We start from the raw sequence: 23922 nt of genomic DNA, 5'->3' as shown, positions 1-23922 counted from the left end.
CATTCAAGGGATTAACACACAAAGTTCAGGGTAGTTTTAATTCACATTGCTAAAAGGTCTTCAGAATTTCAACTTTGCTGTAATACTAAGTTACACTGAACAAATATATTCTGGCTTCTAAGAGACTGGTGTAAAACACAGAGAATTACCATGGCTTGACAATGATATGAATCACACTGATTTCATGTACAAATAATGAAGATATGCAAGGAGCATTAATCTACTCGTGAACTGTAACATACCACTCGTCAGGTCAACTGATCTGTAGCAATGGTCATGCATTCCCCTTACTCCCTCTGGAGGGTCACGTAAAATTCTGTATATTATCCAACTATTTCCTAAATTCCAGCCCAACAGATGCCAAACTCTCAAAAAGAAGTCCTTACTGCAGCATAATGATTATGTGGAAGAATACTATGTTGTAGAAGAGCAAATTGCTTGTGTTCAACAAATGGGTAGAATCTAGACCACCTCTGTCTAATAAATGTCATAATGTGTTTTGCCTTTGAGGCCTGTATCTGTAAAAGTGCTGGTAAGATTTCTAGGGAAACTTCAAAATCTCCACCTCCAAAAACTTAAAGATAAAAATTAAAATAGCATGTAGCTTTGGCAAGGTTCACAATCAGTGTTCTGGGAGAAAAGTGCTAAAACACTGATTACGCCTTTTCCTTGTGCTCCAACATGAAGCACATGTATCCATACACACACATACTTAGCTGGTGGCACTTTAATAGCTGAAAAAAGATTTACCAAGTTATATTGTTCAGTTATTTTAGGAAAATAGAGTAGAAACAGATTCTTTCTCATTTTGTTTCCACAATAAGGTTAGATTGCAAAAAACCCCACAAGAAACCCCAGTTTGGAACATGTCAGAAATAAAGCAGCTATCAGAACTAGCTGAATATAAAACAAAGCAGAAAACAGAAGGAGTTTTGCCATTGACCCTTACACAAAGGACCACCTGACTTACATTTGATTATTCACACCACTACCTGAGCACAACTGAAGACTTTGTTTTAAACTCAGAATGGTACTAGATGCAATAGTTTATTACTTTTATTCCATTCAAAACATTCCTTATTAGTATTCTTGCTAAATTGCTTTGTTTAAAGTTCAGTGGCTGATTCTCTTCCCTAATGAAATCTGATAAAAAACCAACCAAAAAAACTCACGCTGCAAGAAGCTCTATTAATCCGAAACAACACTGACATCCAGAGGCTGACATAGTTAACTGTAGGCTTGTATTATTAGAAGCCTTCCAAAACTTTTCCACATCAACACTAAAAATAGGCTTTTTTAGAAGACTCAGCAAGTTTTCAAATCAGAAAGAATCAGTAAGCACAGGTAGAAAAAAATACATTCAGAATATTCAGAATCAACAATAAACTTATCGGCAAAGTTTTAAAATAGACAAAAGCATCTTACAAGAGCTTCACAGATTACTTTTTCCTGTTTACAAAATAGTAACTTAAAGTTCCAGCTAAGTTCTTTTTGTTGAAGATGCCTTTATGATCATCCCCACTTACACCGAATACAACTTCAACACATCTTAAATTTGTAGATAGAGTGGACAACGTGCCACAAGAAGTCGTGTATTTGCAATTTATCTTACCTTCTATCATAAGCAAAGTATCTTCAGGCTGTTGAAGCATTTCATCATGCTTTACAAAATGGATAACTATTTTCCTTTGTTTCTCATCTTGTGTAGTCCACATTACGGAATCATACCAGGATGTATTTTGTAATTCTGCGTTTGGGGCGGTAATGGCAGAGCCTTGTAAAATAAAGTCAAAGCCATCTCCATCTGGAACTTCTTGCCTAAAACAATTTCCAAAGTGAGTAAGTAAATGCTAACAGCTTTGCCTTAGGCAATCTAGCAACAAGGACGACAGTACTCAAAATAAATATTAAAATAGTCATAAGAGTTAAAGAATATACAGGAAAAATAACTTTGTTGTTTCATCAGTTTTAACATTGAGAGTTGTATAGCAAATTATGACAAGATAATTCATTTTCATGTTAATAAATATGCTAAGAAATCTAATCTTACCTAGGAGCAGAGGCAGCCTAGTGGCTTGTCCTGGTTTCAGCTGGAATAGAGTTAATTTTCTTCCTAGTAGCTGGTCTTTCAGATTTAGTATGAGAATAATGTTGATAACACACTGATGTTTTTAGTTATTGCTAAGTAATGCTTATATTGTGTCAAAGGTTTTTCAGCTTCTGATGCCCTGCCAGCAAGAAGAATGGAGGGGCACAAGAAGCTGGGAGGTGACACAGCCAGGACAGCTGACCCAAACTGGTCAAAGGAATATTCCATACCATATGATGTCATGCCCAGTATATAAACTGGGGGGAGTTGGCCGCGGGGGGCAGATGACTGCTCAGGCACTGGTAAGCATGTGGTATGCAATTCCATTGTGCATCACTTGTCTTGGGTTTTATTTCACGCTCTTTTTGTTATCTTCATTTTAATTATTATTATATTTCATTTTTTACTCCAATTATTAAACTGTTTTTATCTCAACCCACGAGTTTTACTTGTTTTCGATTCTCCTCCCCCTCCCACTGGGGGGGAGAGGGGAGGAGTGAATAAGTGGCTGTGTGGTGCTCAGTTGCTGGCTGGGATTAAACCACTACATGGCTTTATCCACACATATGTAAATAAAAATACGGAAAAACAAATGTATCAGCTTTATGTGATTTCAGTTGGGCCTTAAAAGGGCCACACAACTGCATACCACTTCAGTAGACTGAAAACAATGTATAAGGTCATATAATTTCAAGTTTTATGCTCTAGGCTATTTTACTTTGCATATTTTGAGGGGGAAAAAAAAAGAAAAAAAGGCAGGAGCAGAATAGCTTCACATATGTACTGTAGAGGGAAAATATGCAACTCTGCACCGAACAGTTTCTTTCCTGTCCTGCTAGAGTGCACCATTCCTGCATTTCCAGTTGTCATCAGAGAAGTCATGCAGGCCATCAAATTTTACCAATGCTGCCAACAACAGGCAAAAAGCCAGTGGTTGGCACACAAATTAAAAATCCATTAGAATGTTTTCTCCTAAGCAAGACAGACCTGCTGGCTTCAGGCAGAATACAAACCCTGACAAAAAGGACACAAAAAAAAGGAAAATCTTGGGCTATTTCATAAAACACTGAACGAAAGTAGGTGCTAAGTTCAGAGTGGAGTTAAAGAAAAAATACCATCAACTCCTGCAGATTATTCTGACAGTTTCACTTTCAAACCCAAGAGCAGTTGCTTCCACCTGTGAATAGAACAATTCCTGCTTATGAAATCAAACTTTGATATTCTTCTGCTGTGACTGTAGAACTGGTACACAAGAGGTCTTCCTGAACCTGAACTTTCATTTCATGAAAACAGTACTGTTCACATGAACTCTTTCCACCTGTGTTCCTGGATTACTATTTTAAATGCAAAAGCAATGGACCTAACATAACAGGACCTATTTCCATATATATCCATTAAAATCTTCCTGCCCCTACAGCCTGCCTATAGATTTTCCGCAGAGGCAGGAATGGAATGAATTGTTTTTGAACAAAGCAACACACGAGGAATGAAACTTCTGTAGTGTGGATACATGAATAAAACTATGTCCATGTATACAAATATTTTGCTATTTACAGGGAAGTTTCCAGACAAAGTCTAGAAACCAAAAATACATCTCAAGGATTTTACACCCCAAGCGTTATATGCATCTTACTGCATAAAATGTTAAAGGATCAAACTTGCATTGAACTTTGTTCAGTCAGGCTTTTTAGCATACGCCAAAACATGAAACAACAAATTTGGCCACAGCAGAACATGTAGGAGAGAACGATGCCCCTAAATCATGTTTCCTTCCTTGGCCTCCTAACTCATCCAATCCAAGCTGCAGTACAGCTCCACTATACTTCACTGATTCCTTCCACCTGATGCACACAGCTGAGAACAGGGAAGCTAAACTTCTGGGAAAGCACTGCAAATAATCCCATCATTGCAGCAGGATGGTGGTAGTAGTAGTAGTAGTAGTAAATATGCTAACTAAAGCCTCACAAATCTATCTGGTTAAAAGTCTGCCCTAATTCTGTGGCAAAGAGAAGACTGCAATATGTGAAACAGGACAAAACTCAGATGAACAGAAATGAAGACCTTAACAAGACAGGGCTATAGTAGTCATGGAAAACTGTGAGATAAGGATAAAGTTCTGAAGGCATGAACAAAATTCTATCAATTGTATCTGCTTATTACTAGACAGAGTTGGAAAATATATCCAAAAAAGTGACAAAAGAGATAGTTGATAATTATCTCCTTTTTTACTTGGCAATAAAGACCATATACTTGTATGTTGTGAAGATGATGAAGCACTTCCTCTTACATTAGTGACCAAGAAAATTTGTAACAACATCTGATAAGGGCCAATATTGTTAGAGCTGCGAGTGTGCTACTTTGTATCCAAAAGCTGTAAGAAAAGGATAGTAGGGGCATTGTTTCTATCTAATAAATCTTGATTGTGCAAAAAATTTCAAAAGACTAGGAGAATGCTGATGTGCCATCAGTTAAAGAAAGCAATAGTTTACACCAGTAACAATAAAGCTGTTTGCTTGGGACTGATGCTAGTCTATGTCAGGCAAAAAAAAAGTGATACAGGATTCAGATGGTCACGAATAGCACTGTAATGCCTGTCACTCGGTGGCTTAATCAAAAGCAGGCCATTTCAAACAAACTTTCTTTCATTCTTAGGTGAATGTACACCAGAAATGGTGTACGATTATTTGATTGAGTATTATTTAATACAATGACAAATAGCATTAAAGGGGAAATAACAATGATAAAACTGTCAGTGAACTGACTCAGAAAAAAGACAAAAATACTAAGGTGAATGGTGTTTACCTGACATTTCTGGATCCAGAAAAGATGCCTTCTCTGGAAGATACACTTTAGTCAAAGATATTCATTCACTTGGAGACTATCATACCTTTTTGTATATCCTATTTTAAAACCGCAATACAGTAACAGGTACTTAAATATAACTTTGGTATGGGAAAAACAGCACTGCTAAATTTGAAAATAAAGAAAAATTGTTTTGAAAGCACTCAAAGGATTCTGTAAATGGAACTCATCTGATGATTTAAAATTTTCCTACCTATTACCAGTGAGTTTCAGATCTTTACTCACAATGAAATACATTTACATTCAGCTTATTTTACACAAAACAGATGAAAATACACTAAAAATCTAGGCATCCCAAAACATATAGAAAAATTCCTAATTACTTTTATTGTGTGAAACACTTACAAAGATTTGCATTTGGAACAGTGAAGTTTAATAGACTGATAAAGCTTCTGGGGTTTATAAGTTCTCAGCTTTGCTCTAATGCGATACTGTTGAGGAGCCGTGCTGTTCAGAATGGTTTTCAGTTCTGTATTATTCAAATCCTGATGATCTGTTAATACTGCAAAATAAAAACACATTTAAAAAAGCGCCATGCATACCTATTAAACACCATAATATTTAGATATATGGGAAATGGCCATTGCAGGTATGCATCTTCCCTTCATTCCCAGCTTTTCTCCCCTTCCCAGTTGCAGCCTGTTTTATCAATAAAACGTGTTACCGCAGTCTTCGAGATAAATCACAACAGGTTGTGAGAGCATGGTGTACTTCAGGGTACAGACATTCAACATGTAGAAAAAACCAAATGAAAGTAGATTATATAAATATGCTCTATTCCTTTAAAACCAGAATAAAACCAACGTAACATTCATAAACTTATACTCTTAGAATAGCTCTTCCTATAATAAGTTAAAGATATTATTTCAACCTTTGAGCTGATGTCTCAAAACTATTTTTGTTCTTTAGTAAAAATGAAATTCACCTTTAGGTCAAAATGTTTCCTACCTGTAACAGGTAACTGCTGACATCTCTGTAAGTGTGATTCAAGATCTAAAATCAAGAAGAATGTCCTAATTATTTTCCTCCCTTGTTTTCATCTTTATCATGTGGACACACAAAAACAGATAGATAGGCATGTAGATACACATACAAAACCAAAAGCTGAACAAAGGAAAATGAAAATCCTAATAATGTATGAAAATAATATAGCAAAAGGTTAAAGGCAAAGTAAGCAGGAGATGAACATTAGATATTAAGAGTTAATATATTTGAGGAGAAATTAGTGTATACTTTAAAGAGCAATGCTCATCACAGTGAACACTTTTCAAATGCATACTGTGAATGATACTGCTGACATAAACTGTATTCATCCCCCTGTAATCCTGGACAAGAGCATAAATACATTATTCTAAAACAAATATGGACTTCCTGGTTCCTCCTCTAAACAACCTCTACTACACATACACAGTGAAATAAGTATGTGCAAAATTCTTTCTGAATTTGCCCTATTATGGTCTAGATATGAAGTATTTATTTATTCTTGACTTTTGCACCCTTTTAGAAATACCCTGTCACAGTATCTTAATAATGGCTAAGTAACATAGGATTTTAAAAGTCATAAGCAAACTATGTCCAACTGGCTTTAGGGTTTAATTCACTTTTAGTTATTTTTATTCTGGGCTAAAAATACCATTCAAAGAATAATACGGAATCTGTAGAACTGTCTGTAACATACTTTTCCATGGTGCTTCACCTTGCAACTCTGCCATGGATACAACTTTCCATCCAACGGCTTTAGAAAGGCTCCTCAGCAAACATCTGTTCAGTAGAGTTATCAGTGCCTGTCTCTGAGGAATCCCCCTTTAGAGACAAGGAGTTACATCGTTCTGCTTTATGATCTAATATAGTATGATTAAGAACACCATCTGTAAATTATTCACGTAAATTATTCACTACCTTCTATGAAAGTATATTTCCATGTATATGAAAGGCTTCTGCTGTGAGACAGAAGTGTAGTGTAACGTCAATTTCCAGTCTAATAAATCCAAAAGAATTCTCTAACGCTTTGTATGTGAAAGTAACATTATACACTTTGAGAAGCAGTAACAGTGACCTTATCTTGACCATATATGTTGGAAGAAAGAGCAAATGAGCTTTCAATTGCTCTTACCTGTAACATTGTTAAAAGTGCCGTCTAATTCCACTGAAGACATGCTTTCCATATTCTGACTGTCTGCCAGCTCCACAGATTCTAAGAATCTAAAAAAAAATTACTATATATTTTATAACCTAGAGAAGTCTTTCATATACATACATACACATGCACACATATATATGGGACTACACATACACTTACATGAAACCTAGGGTTTCTCAATACATAGGTATAATGTTCAGACATAAATTTTCCAGCAGAGACATAAAACAATTGAGTCAGAAGTTGCTGGATCCTGTATTAATGATGGAGATGAGATACTTCTTTCAAAATCACTTTTGGAACTTTAAACACAATAGAGTGCCAAAAGAAACCTGAACCACTGGAAACAGAATTCTTGATAAAGAAATGTAGACTTTGGTTACTTAGCCTTTACTAGGGTAAAAAGATAGTTTATTACCTTTGGAAGAAGGGGCAGACCACTCAGAAGGGCTACAAGGATGTTGTGGGGTTATGCAGGGAGAAAATTAGAAGGGCCAAAGTCCAACTAGAACTTAATTTGACTACTGTTGTAAAAGACTACAAAAATGTTTCTATAAATACATTAGCAATAAAAGGAGGGCTAAGGAGAATCTTTACCCTTTATTGGATGTGGGGGGAAACACAGTGACATAGGATGAGGAAAAGGCTAAGCTACTTAATGCCTTCTTTGCCTCAGTCTTTAATAGTAAGACCAGTTGTTCTCAGGATACCAGGCCCTCGAGCTGGATGACAGGAATGGGGAGCAGAATGAAGACCTCATAATCCAAGGAAAAACAGTTAGCGACCTGCTACACCACTTAAGACATACACAAGTCTACGGGGCCAGATGGATCCACCCAAGGGTACTGAGGGAGCTGGAAGAAGTGCTCATCAAGCCATTTGATGATGCACTTTCACAGAATCACAGAATCATCTAGGTTGGAAAGGACCTTGAAGATCATCTAGTCCAACCGTTAACCTAACATTGACAGTTCCAAACTACACCATATCCCTCAGCGCTATGTCAACCCGACTCTTAAACACCTCCAGGGATGGGGACTCCACCACTGCCCTGGGCAGCCCATTCCAACACCTAACAACCCGTTCTGTAAAGAAATACTTCCTAATATCCAGTCTAAACCTTCCCTGGCGCAACTTGAGTCCATGACCTCTTGTCTTATCGCTCATTACTCGGTTAAAGAGACTCATCCCCAGCTCTCTGCAACCTCCTTTCAGGTAGTTGCAGAGGGCAATGAGGTCTCCCCTCAGCCTCCTCTTCTCCAGACTAAACAACCCCAGTTCCCTCAGCCGCTCCTCGTACGACATGTGCTCCAGACCCTTCACCAGCTTTGTTGCCCTTCTCTGGACACGCTCGAGTAATTCAATGTCCTTTTTGTAGTGAGGGGCCCAAAACTAAAAACAGTAATCGAGGTGCAGCCTCACTAGTGCCGAGTACAGGGGTAAGATCACTTCCCTGTCCCGGCTGGCCACGTTATTTCTGATACAAGCCAGGATGCCATTGGCCTTCTTGACCACCTGGGCACACTGCTGGCTCATGTTCAGCCAGCTGTCAGTCAACACCTCCAGGTCCCTCTCTGACTGGCAGCCACTCCTCCCCAAGCCTGTAGCGCTGCTGGGGGTTGTTGTGACCCAAGTGCAGCACCTGGCATTTGGCCTTATTGAAACTCCTACATTTGGCCTTAGCCCATCGCTCCAGCCTGTCCAGATCTCTCTGCAGAGCCTCCCTACCCTCAAGCAGATCAACACTCCCACCCAACTTGGTGTCATCTGCAAACTTACTGAGGGTGCACTCGATCCCCTCGTCTAGATCATCAATAAAGATGTTAAACAGGAGTGGCCCAAAAACCAAGCCATGGGGGACACCACTCGTGACCGGCCGCCAACTGGATTTAACTCCATTCACCACAACTCTTTGGGCCTGGCCATCCAGCCAGTTTTTTACCCAGCAAAGCGTGTGCCCATCCAAGCCATGAGCAGCCAGTTTCGCCAGGAGAATGCTGTGGGAAATGGTGTCAAAGGCCTTATTAAAGTCAAGGTAGAAAACATCCACAGCCTTTCCCTCATCCAATAAGCAGGTTGCCCTGTCGTAGAAGGAGATCAGGTTTGTCAAGCAGGACCTGCCTTTCATAAACCCATGCTGACTGGGCCTGATCATCTGGTTGTCCCGCATGTGTTGTGTGATGGTACTCTGGATGAGCTGCTCCATCAGCTTCCCGGGCACCGACCTCAAGCTGACAGGCCTGTAATAGGGCGTCACATTGGCCAGTTTCCAATCTGTCGGGACCTCCCTGGTCAGCCAGGACTGCTGGTAAATGATGGAAAGTGGCTTGGCGAGCACCCCAGGTAGCTCCTTCAGCACCCTCGGGTGTATCCCATCCAGTCCCATAGACTTGTGTATGTCTATGTGATGCAGTAGGTCACTGACTGTCTCCTGGATTGCAGGGGGGTCGTTCTCCCAGTTTCTGTCCTCTGGCTGAGGAGGCTGGATTCCCTCAATACAACTAGTCTTGTTATTAAAGACTGAGGCAAATCATTTCAATCATTTCAATCAAATAAATTCAATCATTTATCAGCAGTCCTGGCTAACTGGGGAGGTCCCAGTTGACTGATGGTTAGCAAATGTGACGTTCACCTACAGAAAGGGCCAGCAGGAGGATCCAGAAAACTACAGGCCTGTCAGTCTGACCTCAGTGCCAGGGAAGGTGATGGAGCAGATTATCTTGAGTGCATGACACAAGTACAGGACAACCAGGTGATCAGGCAGGTCCTGTTTGACAAACCTGATCTCCTTCTATGACAAGGTGACCCGCTTAGTGGATGAGGCAAAGGCTGTGGATGTTGTCTACCCAGATATCAGTAAAGCCTTTATCACCATTTCCCACAGCATTCTCCTGGAGAAACTGGCTCCTCATGGCTTGGACGGGCATATGCTTCGCTGAGTAAAAAACTGGCTGGATGGCCGGGCCCAAAGAGTGGTAGTGAATGGAGTAAAATCCAGTTGGCTGCCAGTCACAAATGGTGCTCCTAAGGGCTCAGTATTGGGGACAGTTCTGCTTCATATCATAGAATCATCACAGAATGGTTTGGGTTGGAAGGGATCTTAAAGATCATCTAGATCCAACACCTTCCACTAGACCAGGTTGCGCAAAGCCCCATCCAACCTGGCCTTGAACACTTCCAGGGAGGGGACATCTACAACCTCTCTGGGCAACCTGTTCCAGTGTCTCACCATCCTCACAGTAAAGAATTTCTTCCTTATATCTAATCTAAATCTGCCCTTTGTCTGTTTAAAACCATTACCCCTAGTCCTATCACTACACCCCCTGATAGAGTCTCTCCCCACCTTTCCTGCAGGCCCCCTTTAAGTACTGAAAGACTGCTATAAGGTCTCCCTGGAGCCTTCTCTTCTCTAGGCTGAACAACCCCAAGTCTCAGACTGTTCTCATAAGGGAGGTGCTCCAGCCCCCTGATCATCTTCACAGCCCTCATCGGGATCCACTCGAGCAGGTCAAAGTCCTTCTTATGTTGGGTGCCCCAGAGCTGGACACAATACTCCAAGTAGGGTCTCATGAGAGCAGAGTACAGGGGCAGAATCACCTCCCTCGACCTGCTGGCCACACTTCTCTGGATGCAGCCCAGGATATGGTTGGCTTTCTGGGCTGCAAGCACACACTGCTGGCTCATAGTTTTTCATCCATGACACTCCCAAGTCCTCCTCGTCAGAGCTGCTCTCAATCCACTCATCACCCAGCCTGTATTTGTGCTTGGGATTGCCTCGACCCATGTGCAGGACTGTCACAAACTGTTTGTAAACAAAAAACTGTTCATAAAGAGGATGTCTCAAACAACTCGAGTGGGACACCCTGTGGGGGAGAAGCAGAGCGAGCTCTGCAGAGGTAGGGCAGTGGGCTGTTTCTTTCCCCCTCCCTTCTGTGGTTGCCCAGAGACAGAACTTGCCTAAACTGTGCAGGTACAAGTCAGAGAAACTGAGAACCTTCTGGAACAACCTACTGCACATGCGTAAGAAAGACTAGATAAAGCCAACACCCCACTTGTGTCTTTGTTGACCCACCACCTATGGACAATGCTGGCTACTCTGTGACAGCGTGGGATCCAAGGGTGGTGATTCCCCTTTTCCTATCCCTTCCTCCTCTCTTTTCTCTTTCCTCTTTCTACTCTCTCTCTTTCTTACATATATTCATATATATAAATTTTGTATAAATTGCAATCGGTTGATCGCTGATGGGTTATTAAGAAAACAGTCTCATCACCAAAGTGCCTTTAATCGTTCTCTGGACTGTTATAAGTTGATTGTTGCCAAATTGTCTCCATTCATTCACTAAAGTGGTCAGTTAATAAAGTCACCAGCCCAATTGTTTCTTCGAGTCATCGTCATGACTCGCCCCGCCCTGTGGCTCTGCTGAGCAAAGACTGGCTCCTCCACCATCATGCAGGCTCTCGGGCAATTCAAAAGATTCACTCACCTCATAACCCCACCACGTGGGACGAGACAAGGACCTTGCACCTGGCATTGTTGAACTTCATGAGGTTTGCACAGGCCCATCTCTAAAGCCTGTCCAGGTCCCTCTGGATGGGATGCCTTCCCTCTAGTGTGTTGACCGCACCACACAGCTTGGTGTCGGCAGCGAACTTGCTGAGGGTGCACTCAATCCCACTGCCCTGTTGCCAACAAAGATGTTAAACAGCACTGGTCCCAACACCAACCTCTGAGGAACACCACTTGTCACTGCCCTCCACTTGGACATCGAGCTGTTGACCGCAGCTCTCTGAGTGAGACCATCCAGCCAATTCCTTATACACTGAGCAGTCCATCCATCAAATCCATGTATCTCCAATTTAGAGACAAGGATGTTAAGTGGGACAGTGTCAAATGCTTTGCACAAGTCCAGCTAGATGATGTCACTTGCTCTTCCCTTATCAAGCACTATAATCCCATCGTTAAAGGCCACCAATTTGTCAGGCACAATTTGCCCTTAGTGAAGCCATGTTGGCTGTCACCAATCACCTTCTCATTTTCCATGTGCCATAGCATAATTTCCAGGTGGATCCGCTCCATGATCCTGCCAGGCACAGAGGTGAGACTGACCGGCCTGTAGTTCCATGGGTCTTCCTTTTTTCCCCTCTTTAAAAATGGGGTTATATTTCCCCTTTTTCAGTCAGTGGGAACTTCACTAGACTGCCACGACTTCTCAGATATGAAACTTTAGTTTAAAGCCCTCTTCACCAGCTTGGCAAGCCTATGACCGAAGATGCTCTTCCCCTTCTCTGACAGATGAACTGCATCAGCCCCCAGCAGACCAGGTCTCTCAAAGCCAGTCCCATAGTGTAAGTATCTGAACCCGTGGCTGTGGCACCAGTCCCGTAACCATTTGTTGATCTGCCAGATTTGACTGACCCTTTCAAGCTCTTTGACCAGGAGGACTGATGAGAAAACTACCTGCACTCCAGAGTCCCTTACTACTACTCCCAGGGCTCTGTAATCCTTGATACTCCTCAGGCTGCTCCTGGCTGTATCATTGCTGCCCACATGAAACAACAGCAGTGGATAATAGTCAGTGGACTGTATGAGGCTTGGTAGTCTCTTGATGACATCACTGATACGAGCCTCCAGTAAGCAGCACACCTCTTTAGAGAGTGCATCAGGTTGGCAAAGGGGTGCCTCCATACCTCTCTGAAGAGAGTTGCCTACTACTATGACCCATTGCCTTTTCTTAATTGCACTGGCTGTTATATCTTTATCAATGACCTGGATGAGGGGATCAAGTGCACCCTCAGTAAGTTTGCAGATGACACTACGTTGGGTAGGAGTGTTGATCTGCTTGTGGAAGGCTCCACAGAGGGATCCGGGCAGGCTGGATCAATGGACTGAGGCCAACTCTATGAGGTTCAAGGCTCAGTGCCAGGTCCTGCACTTGGGTCAAAACAACCCCACACAATGCTACAGGCTTGGGGAAGAGTGGCTGGAAAACAGGGGGTGTTGGTTGACAGCCAACTGAATATGAGCTGGCAGCGTGCCCAGGTGGCCAAGAAGTCCAATAGCATCCTGGCTTGTATCAGAAGGACCAGGGAACTGATTGGCCCCCTGTACTCGGCACTGGTGAGGCCACACCTCAATTACCGTGTTCAGTTTTGGGTCCCTTGCTACAAGAAACACATTGAGGTACTGGCACATGTCCAGAGAAGCTGGTGAAGGGTCTGGAGCACATGTCTTATGAGGAGCGGCTGAGGGAACTGGGGCTGTTTAGTCTGGAGAAGAGGCGGCTGAGGGGAGACCTTACGACTCTCTACAAGGGTAGTGAGGTCTCTTCTCCCGAGTAAAAAGCAACAGGACAAGAGGAAATGGGCTCAAGTTGCACCAGGGGTGGTTTAGATTGGATATTAGGAAGCATTTCTTTACGGAACAGGTTGTTAGGCGTTGGAATGGGCTGCCCAGGGCAGTGGTGGAGTATTTAAGACATGTGGATGTGGTGCTTAGGGACATGGTTTAGTGGAACTTGGAAGTGTTAGGTTAATGGTTGGACTTGATGATCTTAAAGTCCTTTCCAACTTAAATGATTTTATGATTCCTTATGTATATAACACAGTTCAGTAAAGCATTTATATGCTTCATTTCGAACATCTTTAAGCCTCACCATTTCTATGTAACATATATGCACATGCTTAAAATGTGCTTAATATATTTGCTTAACCATGGATTTTATCTTTAAAAGATTATATGCCAGTATAAAATAGAATAATTATTTTAATGTGGTCAGGCTTTATTATTACAGCACTATAAAATAGAAATCTTAATCCCTAATGTATTTTAAATTTTAAATTATCCTTTATTTATCTATCCCCCCAAATACTTAGTGTTCATCTTAGTGGTGGTAAAGACATATTCTGTTCCAGAGTTTATGGTTCTTACATATATTTACAATTCTAAACTATACAGTTGTTACATTAACCTAACATATAGAACTTACGCTTTTAGTTCCTTAACATCTGGGTTACTTTCTGGTAAGACTCCTATTCCTCGACCGTAACAGGTGCCACCATGAAGATGAAATTCTATGTGTGAGACATCTTCATCAACTGCACTTGCTTGTTTCGTATGAATACTGTAAATTCTCAGAAAACTTCCAATCTTGAAGAAAAAGAATAAATTGATAACAAAGTTAGCTATTTACTTGGAAAATTCTAGGCCTCAAAGTTTATTCCCTATTTTCACTGCATCACAGAACAGCTCAAGCTGCCAGGGACCTGGGGCAACCCCTGTGCCCAAAGCAGAGTTAACTAGAGCAGGTTTCTTAGGGCTGTCTCCAGCTGAGTTCTGCATATTTTCAAAGATGGAGACTCTAAAACCTCTCTGGGTTACCTGTTTGTTTTGCTTTATTAGACAACATTACTGGCATCACAGGCTGATTCAGAACCAGCATAAGCCTTCTTATTAAGTCTGATTCTCAAGTAGACTTCAGAAGACAGATCAAACGAGCCAATATATTCCTTTCCTGAGGGCACAATTTGTCTTCTATATTCACAATAAAGCCCTCCAGAGACTGATGTGCTGTAATTTTTCCATGTATGATCACACTCAGCAATTGACCTCATGTCCATTATCATGCATGGCATATTATCTGTTCATCTATACATGCAATCACATCTGCTTACCCAGATTTCTTTATCATACCCTACTCTTACATTACAGGTAACATTTTTTCAGCACCAGGACGAAAGGCAACATGTGTTAGAAATTCAGAGATTTTGACACTCTTCCTAACTCTGTTAGATTTTCTCCTCAGGTACATGAAGAATATGCTACTTGCTTTGCTTAGAATTACTTTGTGTTCTCTGAAGCATTTTCATCAAGTTACACAAATGGACTTAGGCTAACTTATACAAGTACCTATTAAGAAAGAAGTTATGGAGTGCTGAACATCAAGGACATCTTTATAACTTTGCTTTTATTTCAAAATGCCACTCCCATTATCCTCCCCCCCCCCCCCAAAAAAAAGCCTGCAAATCAAAACCAAGGTTCTAGAGGTAGATAATCTGGAGACTTAATTATATAGTTAATTTCCCTTTGATGTGTTTTAAAGGCCTTTGAATCAAATTAACTTGCACTCAAATGTTTTTTTTTAAAGTATAACCTAAGATCTGATAGCCAGCAAGCTACACACATTCAATAAGCTGGATTTATGTTCACTCTAAGTCTCTTTTAAATAGTCCTATATAAATGATAAATTATTTTAAATTGACTTCAATTAACATTAATATTACAGCAGCCAGTCTGTTGAGTCTTATTTCTGCTTCAGCTCCTGCTTTAACCAGTAGAAACCTAAAAAGTATTCCTGTTAGACTGGATTGTCAAGGTCTTAGTATGTACCTATATATGCACAAAATCAGATAGAGTAGCATCCTGATTATAGAATCCTCCTCTGTATCAAGGAACGGACTATGACTATGTAATGCTAGTATAAACTGCTCTTTTAAACAATAATCACACACAAAGGTAGCATATTTTCAAATTCAGGCACCAAGGACATAAAAAGTGCATTTCAGTCTGCACCTGTTTTGCTTCTGGCATGGAGCTCTTACCAGAGTTTTCACTGATCCGCACCATTAGGGTGCTGCTCATTTTGTTCATTCAAAGCACATCAACAGGAAAGCTTGTGCATTTATTTAGATGGCAGTTAAGAGGCTTATCTGGAGGCTTTTTTTTTTCCTTTCCGGATGCTAAATTTCACTTAATTATTTTGAATATCCAAAAATGCAAGGGACAGTCATATTATAAAACTAATCTAATGACTATGACAAATGTTTTTGGAAAAAGTTTTTTTTAAAAACGTTTAGCTAAGTTCTGCTTATCAAAAAACCTTATGTCAAAATAACAGTGCCAAACTAGGTTGTTTTTTATTTTTAAGATTAATTTGTATAGAAGCAGGAAAAAGTTGATTATAATTGAAGAATGTCTTTCAAAAACAATATAGTAAATACTTAAGTTTTTCATAGATGTACAAACATAAACCATTAAACACAGGAGATAAGAGTCCAGAAGTCAAGAATACAAAATGCTGGTTTTGCGTTCTAAACTTGTGTGCTGAAATTCATGCGAAAGTCAACCAAATTACATGTTTTAGTGCAACACTCAACTTTCCAAGATTTATGATCACTATAAAAATATAGCTTCCTATATATGCATTTTATTAGATCACTTTTCTGAAAATGTTATTGTTTTACATAATTTCACTTATAACTGTACGAAAGAGATGAATTATAATCAGCATTGCCTAATACTGAAAAAGTCCGGAAGGTTATGCATGTCACCACAGACCACCAGATCTGACCATGCGAGACTGTGTGCCATTTCCGTGAATTCCTTTGGGAGGCAGCATTGCTTACTGTTAACAGCGGCAAGTGTGGGTGTTACGGCTAAAAACGTTACTGTATTTCTGTTGTTTACAGAATGCCTGCAGACCGAGCACACTTTAAATACTTGACTGAGAAGAAATTATAATCTCCATTAAAGTAAACAGCGTGATTTACAGAGCCATGACGAAAATCTAGTACAAAACCAACTCCTTGACTTTACAGCAGTTCTGTTTATGAACTACCTACCTCATTTAGAGTAAGTTAATATAAAATGAAATTAAAGCAATAAGAACACATTTCTTGCAGTAATATAAAATATACTAATACCCTATTTGCAGTCTAATTCAAATATCACTGTTTTAAAAATACAAATTAAGGCTAAAAAGAATTAAAATGAAGAAGTCACACATGCAGTTTCCTATAACTAGACAACTAAACTTTTCAGCGTAGCAAATTCTCATGATTATTTAAAAACACATAGGGTTGTGTTCACATTTAAGACACTGACAAACTCAGAACGATCATTTATTTTGGCAGTTAAACGTTCACATTTGGCCAGAAAGACACTCATGACAAGAGCCTATCTACAGGAATCACTTAAAACCATTTGTACTAATTTTTATGCCTATTTTATGGCTTCGATGAGATTTCTTTGTCATTATTTCATCATATCAACAGTCTACTTTTACTGAGTACATTATGCACAACTTTTTACAAATGAGAGGAAGCATATGCACAGCATCGGGTTGTGGTCCTTTGCAATAAAAACCACCAATTTAAATCCATTAAAGGGTTTGGAGGACTTGGGGATGCGATGGGGGATGTTGTGGTTTTTTTTTTTTTCCCTTTTAATGACTACAGAAGTGGGGCAAATACCACTGACAGGTCAAAGGAATGCTACCCAGGCCTGAAAGATATGGAGCTAGATATTAAAGCCATGTAACTCATTTAAGTTGCAGGTTGGAAATGTAACTCAAGAGACCAGAACAGCAAGGAACACTTCTTAGTCCAAACAACTATCAAAAAAGATATGACACTGTATACAGCTGTAGGAACAGCTGAAAATATCCAAATTCTGCATCTGAAGATACATAACATGAAGCAAATACTGTGAAACTATGGTCTAGGACATATATGCTCGCTCAAGGTTAATTGTTTTAATTGTACTATCCAGAAAACGCATAGCAACACAAAATTGATGGTATGAAGCCATAAGAGAAAGTATCACATACTCACTGAATGACAATACATAAGGAAACCTCCAACCAGCTGCGGACAGCTGGACCCCTACTGTGCACTGACTGACCACTGATGCTTGCTCAACTTAATGCTCACCATCTAGCAGAATGCCCCAGATGGAGAAACCCACGTCACAGATCTATTTCCGAGTTGTATGGCAAGGTCTGAGTGAATCCTGAGAACCTCTGGAAAAACTGCAATAGGAAACGCTGAATAATGAACTACAACCTGTGGGTTGCAACTGTACTCTGGAGAGTTAGTTGCAGGCTGGGGTTGCTAGAGTAACAAGAAAGCCTCATGCACCCCAGGTAGCCAGAGGATGAGGGAAATTCAGGAAAAAGCACTGAACACCGTTGTCTTTGCTTAGGTGTAGCTCTTGCTTGCGTCTTTGTGCTCCAGGAAATAATCTACTTCAGAGATGAGATATCTGAAAATTCTGTATTTGTCCTGCTAAGGAAGAAAACAGTGAGATTTCTGAAAATTCTGTATTAGTTCTGCTAAGGAAGCAAATGCTGAAAAGCCACAATCTTACCAAGCAGGAAAGGGAGGCCAGTAAATATAGGGGACAAAATGTCTACTTAGGGTATCAACTAAGTTGATTGAAGTGTACCTTCAATATTACTCAAGTTCTCTCCACTGAAAATTGTAAATATTATTTGACAGTCTTGGAAAATGGGATAAAATGTTTGTATCTTCAGTGTTCTCTGGACAGACAATCCAAATCAGGAGCTTTTAACAAACTCTTGCAGGAATATATTCCCGACACTGTGCTCCATGATTTGCTAAAAATTCATTGTAATACATCACCCACTTTCTTTAGACTGTAGTGCTTACTCAGAGCTTCCTTGTCTGAACATGGGCCTACAGATACAATTTTAAAATAAGAATATTTCAGGTTTGGGTTGGGTTTTTTTTTGTTTGGTTGGGGACTTTTTGTTTGTTTTTGTTTGGGTTTTTTTGTTTGGTGTGGTTTTTCTTTTTTCCAATCTGCCCTTCTTGGTATCAAGGCTGTGTAAAACAGATTGTTCCTACATAAAATCTCATTTTAGAGCTGCAACTGTCATTACAAATGGTACATGACAACATGGGAGTGTAACCTAACAATTCCAAAACAATATACATTAAAAAAGGCATTTCTAAGCTACTGTCAAATGCAGAAGAGATGGCTGAAAAATAGTGCACTTTTATTTCTGAATAGTTTCTGAAATCATAAACTGGCAAAACAGCTACTACAGTTTCTGTCCACACTGTTCTCGTGCTCACACTTGGGAGGGTGTACATGCATACACTAAAGGCTCTCCAGTTTTATACTTCTACACAAATTATTATTAAAAAGAAAATTACTAACAAGACCCTGAAAGAAATAAATTATTATACAGATTAATATAGAGTATTTCAATTCAACTTTCTCACAATATGACATAATTCACTAGTATTTAAAAACCTTTTATTACATCTTCCAGTTTAGGAAGAGTCTCCCAAAATTTTATTACCTTTAGATTATTCTGTGAAATAAGATTAATTGCACATATTGCAACCTGAATTTAATAAATCTTCCTGAAGCTTAATTGTTAGGGTATCAGCACTTTTTCTTCAACAACTCCACTAAGACAACCCACTAAAAAGTGGTGTTCAAAAATTACCTAATTTCTACAGCTTTCACGAGTGAAACTACTGCAACTTTGGACACAGACAAAAGGAGAAAACCAGCCCATGTTGCTCAGTAGGTCAAACCAGGTTTCTTAACAGTTTCCTTTGACGTTAGAGCTTCTGCTACACAGTGCAGTATCCAGCAAAGGCACAGATACTTTAGAGATAAGAAAGAAAGGGCTTACAGGAAGGAAAGATACTGAGAGAGCTGATTAAGACATCCAACATACCACTTATTCAGTAGGAATTCCTGAATATAAATGGGAGAGTGTAATAAAGGGAATATCACCAGCTACTCAAGAAAATATGTTTTATTAACACTGAAATATTTTTTCCCTTAAGTTTCAGAACATATTGCTTCACTGGAACAGTGAAGTTATTTATATCAATATATTACACCAGTTAGCAAGAGAAAAATTCTGGAAGAGAACCTTTAAGTAATGAAATACTTCTGTGAATAAGTTTTATTATTAATTCTTACACAAAGGTAAGTTACTTTGCTATCTGTCATTTGCTTAAGAACAGGCATCAACATATCAAATTGATTTCATGTCTGCTCATAGTCCCAGCCTAACAAATGGCTATGACTTATCTCTATTTTCTGGCAAACACTTTCTTAAAAACGATGGCTGGGTATAGAGGGCAAGGCATAAAATGAAAGATTGTATTCTTTGTTAATTTACTGTATTCAGAAGCAAGATGGCAGTATTGCTGAAGATCAGATGTTTAATTACGTTGTTGTTTTTTCTATCTAAGCATAATCAACATTACTGACCCACTAAATGAAGATTGTACTGCAAATTGCAGAAGTTTATAGAACAGAAAATCTTTTATTGACTGTAGAATCACGGTCCTTTAATAGGACTAAAAGTTTAACCCCACTTTATATCATTTAAAAAACAATTCTAAAGCACAGAATACATTTTCTGAGTGCATTATTTTCACAGGATTATATATGATACTACAGAGTCTGGAAAGAACTGCTTAATTGGAAGAAATCTTTTCATGGCAATTTTAGGGTAATGTGGCTGTTTTACAAGTTGAAGGAGTTTTGCATTCAAATAAAAGGTATGGGAAATACAGTGAAAGACAAAGAGAAACATTTGAAACTAATTAACAGAAGAACTGAATTGATACATTCTCTGAAGTGAGTTCTAAGCAGGAAATAGGCCACAAAATGAGAGTCAGAAATACCAAATTGTATATTACCTTAAGTGATTTTGCCAGTTGTACATGGTTATCATAGACTAGAACGTCCACCGTTAGATTTCGAAGCTGATGAAGAAGAATTTTTTCTCCTTCTAGGTCTCTTGCTTCCACAGGCACTTTCCATGTTGGGTAGGGACATTTTGTGCCATCCCATACCTGCAATGCAAATGAACTATTTCAATATGCTCAGAATACTTTAGATTGATATTTTAAATAATTTTTATTTTTAAAGAAATTTGATTAAAATTTGATAACAATAAGAAATCTTAGTTGGAGTCTCAGTCTTAAAGTCCTTAAATTACTTGAATTAGGTTTCATGGGATTTTAAAAAAAAGTTATTATTCCTTAACAGATTATAAAATAACCTCTATGGAGAATACGATCAAGTGTTAAGAACTGGGATTTGTTAATATTTAAAAAAAAGCAAAAAAAAAAGCACTAGAAAAAACCTCAACTGTTTATCCACCACTTACAACCACTAGAATTCACCATATGCAGAACTGTCTATACTTAATATTTTAATCCCACTATAGTTTTTTAACTATTCCAGCTACAATATGTGGAGACTGACTACACAGCATATACTCCCTTAATTACTGATTGTTCTGGTTTTGGCCAGGATAGAGTTAACTTTCCTTGGGCTGAGAAGGGAGCACAGCTAGAGAGCCGGGCCTGAATCGGTCATTGGATTATTCCATATCATGGGATGTCATGCTCAGTATATAAGGGGACACGTGCTCTCTCATTTCTGTTTTCTGGTTGGCACGGTGGGATTTTTGATGCGGTCAGGATCGCTGCTGGGGGCGGGCTGTGTACCGGTCACCAGTTGGTGAGCAACTGCATCGTATATTACCCGTTTGGACTTACTATTGTTACTGTTGTTTTGTTACTAAATTTTTTTTTATTCAACCTACAAATTTTCTCTTTTATGTCCCTCCCCTATTTCACTGGGGGGGGAGTAAACGACTGGCCACGTGGTGATTGGCTACTGGCTGAGTTCAAACCACGACACTGATGATCTCCTATGTAAGCGTACACTGCTAGTTACCCAGAACATATTAGAAAAACATCAGTATTTAACATATACTTAATAATGAGGATTCTAAAAATTGTTTGCCTGAAGCTAAGTTCTTGAAACACTTAAGTATTGAAATATCAACAGAGTTATTTTTGAGCTATCAAAGTTATTGTGAAAAACTAAGATTACCAGAAGACATAGCACTTTGGAACCAAAATCTTACTACTTAAACATTAAAATTTCAGTGATAGCTGCTTATGATATATTCTGTAAACTATGGTTTCCTGAGTTCCTGAAGATAAACTCTTCTCAAAGACAACAGAAATAATGGTCTGAAATACTGGCATAGAGAAAGAAAAAAAATCTAGAGGCATTTGGACTGTAAGACTGAAATTCTGCATTTCATAGGATTTCATGCATATAGGTTCAACAGAAGCTAATTTTCAATTTGTGATACCAAGACATTTTGTCCCATGAGTTAAGCACTGCAGAGGGGTTCAAAAAAAGACAACAAAGCTTAATTTTTGAAGGGTTTCTACCTCTTATGCTTAACTGCTGTGGATCAAAGGACCCCCAGGAAAAGATCTAAGAATTAGCAAAGCCATCTGTAAATACACTGAGAATAACTCATGGTTGAAATAGTCATCCCAAATCAAGAGATAAAAGAAAAAAATGTTCACAGTGAAAATAACCCATAACATCAAATTAATGTTTCCGAAGAGTGTATTCTGAAGGACCCAGATAATGAGGTGGTACCTGTTGCCACAGATTTAAAAAAAGCCTGTACCATGAAATACTTAAAACTACCTTTGAAAGAGAGGTTGCCCATTGCTTGAATTATGAAACCTTTTCCAGAACTGAGCTTGAAAAACATAGATTTAGTGCATATATATTATCAATTTACTCACTTTGACAAAGAACCTTAAATTTGTCAAGTTTCCTATTATTTTTTAACTGGCTTTACTTGGGGCACTTTGGTAGTTCTACACTCAAGAGATGGATCTGACAAATGGATTGAAATAACCCGAATGCTCCCTGTCAGATACACAGATGACTACTTGGCTTTAAAATGTCCTTCACTAGAGGAACTAAAGGGGCTAGCATCAGGGGACCTTTTGGAGGAATTTGTAAGCCAGTAAGCTTTCTTTTCTAAGGATTTTTTTTTTTTTCTTGTAAAGTAGTTGGTTTTGGTTTTTACTTTCACAGATAAGAAAAGATATCGAGCTCTCTACCTCAGGAGCTTGCCTGCTTCACTTTACTCAAATTATGGATGAAAACACAGAAGCCCTGGTTTCAAAAACCAACACTCATCTAAAAACCAACACTAATTAAATTAATTCTGGATAAGAAACAGCAAATGGTTCCATTACTAGTCATGAACAGACTAAGGAATAGTTAGTGACAACCTTTGATCACCAGAGTTGGCAAAACACTGAAAATGGGAGAGACGCAATGAAATCTGTTTCTCTCTTCAGCAGAGTATGCTAATTGTATGACAGAGGTTACCGTGGACAATTTAACTGACAGAAGGAAAGAAAAGAGTAATAGTAAAACTCTTATAAAGATCATAAATGCAGAATAATTTCTAATGTGAGCTTTTCAGTCTCCATCAGTTTTCTCCACCATCTCTATACCATTTCAGTCTCAGGTGCTGTGCATATCCCAATTAATTTATCAAGTGATCAAGTGTAATATTAAAAGTTATGTTATGGGTGATGCAAAAAATCACTGAAAGTAATTTTAGTTGTCTTTGAAGCAGTCCCCACTAGTTACGTGAGCTTAACACTTAAAATAATCATTACATTTTACAGTATAATCAACCATTAATGTAACTGATATACTTGGAACGACATGATAAATTTAAATCAGTATTATAAAATGTATAACCAAAATAATATAATATTTAGTGATCACTCTATTTGAGCTGGTATTGAATTTGCTGGGTTTTCTTTGCTGTTTAGTGAATCAACAAAATAATCGGAGATCTGTCTAAAAGTTTTTAAAAAGGCTTCTCTTCTATCATGACCACCATTTGATATGCAAAAGGGATTTTGCCATGCTTGAAAAATGGAGGAAATTAGTAACAGCATACCAACGCTAATCTACCATTTTTAAGATTGTCTGATGTATTTTAATATGGATTTAAGTATTTAACGTTTTATACTACTAAAAAAAAAATATACTGTCAAAGGAATTGCATATCAGAAAAACTGATGTAGTGTTGTTTGATTTCAAACTTTTACCTCCCTAAGTCTATCCTAAGTTTCGCCCCCAAGAAATTATCTTTGCTATACAAAACTGACAGAATCAACTTCAGATCTTACAACACAGAAGACTGTAGAG

The 23922-nt window shown here is 38.9% G+C and overlaps 1 protein-coding gene across 15 annotated transcripts in view; it reads right to left on the bottom strand.

Moving 5' to 3' along the window:
• POT1 (protection of telomeres 1) overlaps positions 1-23922 on the bottom strand; it is an 86579-nt gene that overhangs the window by 12193 nt on the left and 50464 nt on the right. For all 15 annotated transcript variants that reach the window (XM_074870108.1, XM_074870107.1, XM_074870117.1 and 12 more), the window contains 6 exons: positions 20562-20717; positions 14078-14238; positions 7065-7153; positions 5900-5944; positions 5297-5453; positions 1613-1818 (listed from right to left, as the gene is read on the bottom strand). In XM_074870108.1, coding sequence (XP_074726209.1) covers positions 1613-1818; positions 5297-5453; positions 5900-5944; positions 7065-7153; positions 14078-14238; positions 20562-20717 — 814 coding nt within the window. The remainder of the gene's footprint in view (positions 1-1612; positions 1819-5296; positions 5454-5899; positions 5945-7064; positions 7154-14077; positions 14239-20561; positions 20718-23922) is intronic.

The sequence above is a fragment of the Strix uralensis genome, chromosome 5, assembly GCF_047716275.1.
Source record: "Strix uralensis isolate ZFMK-TIS-50842 chromosome 5, bStrUra1, whole genome shotgun sequence".
Taxonomy (NCBI): domain Eukaryota; kingdom Metazoa; phylum Chordata; class Aves; order Strigiformes; family Strigidae; genus Strix; species Strix uralensis.
Note: the sequence above shows the minus strand (reverse complement) of the source record. Positions and strands in the feature narration are given on the sequence as shown.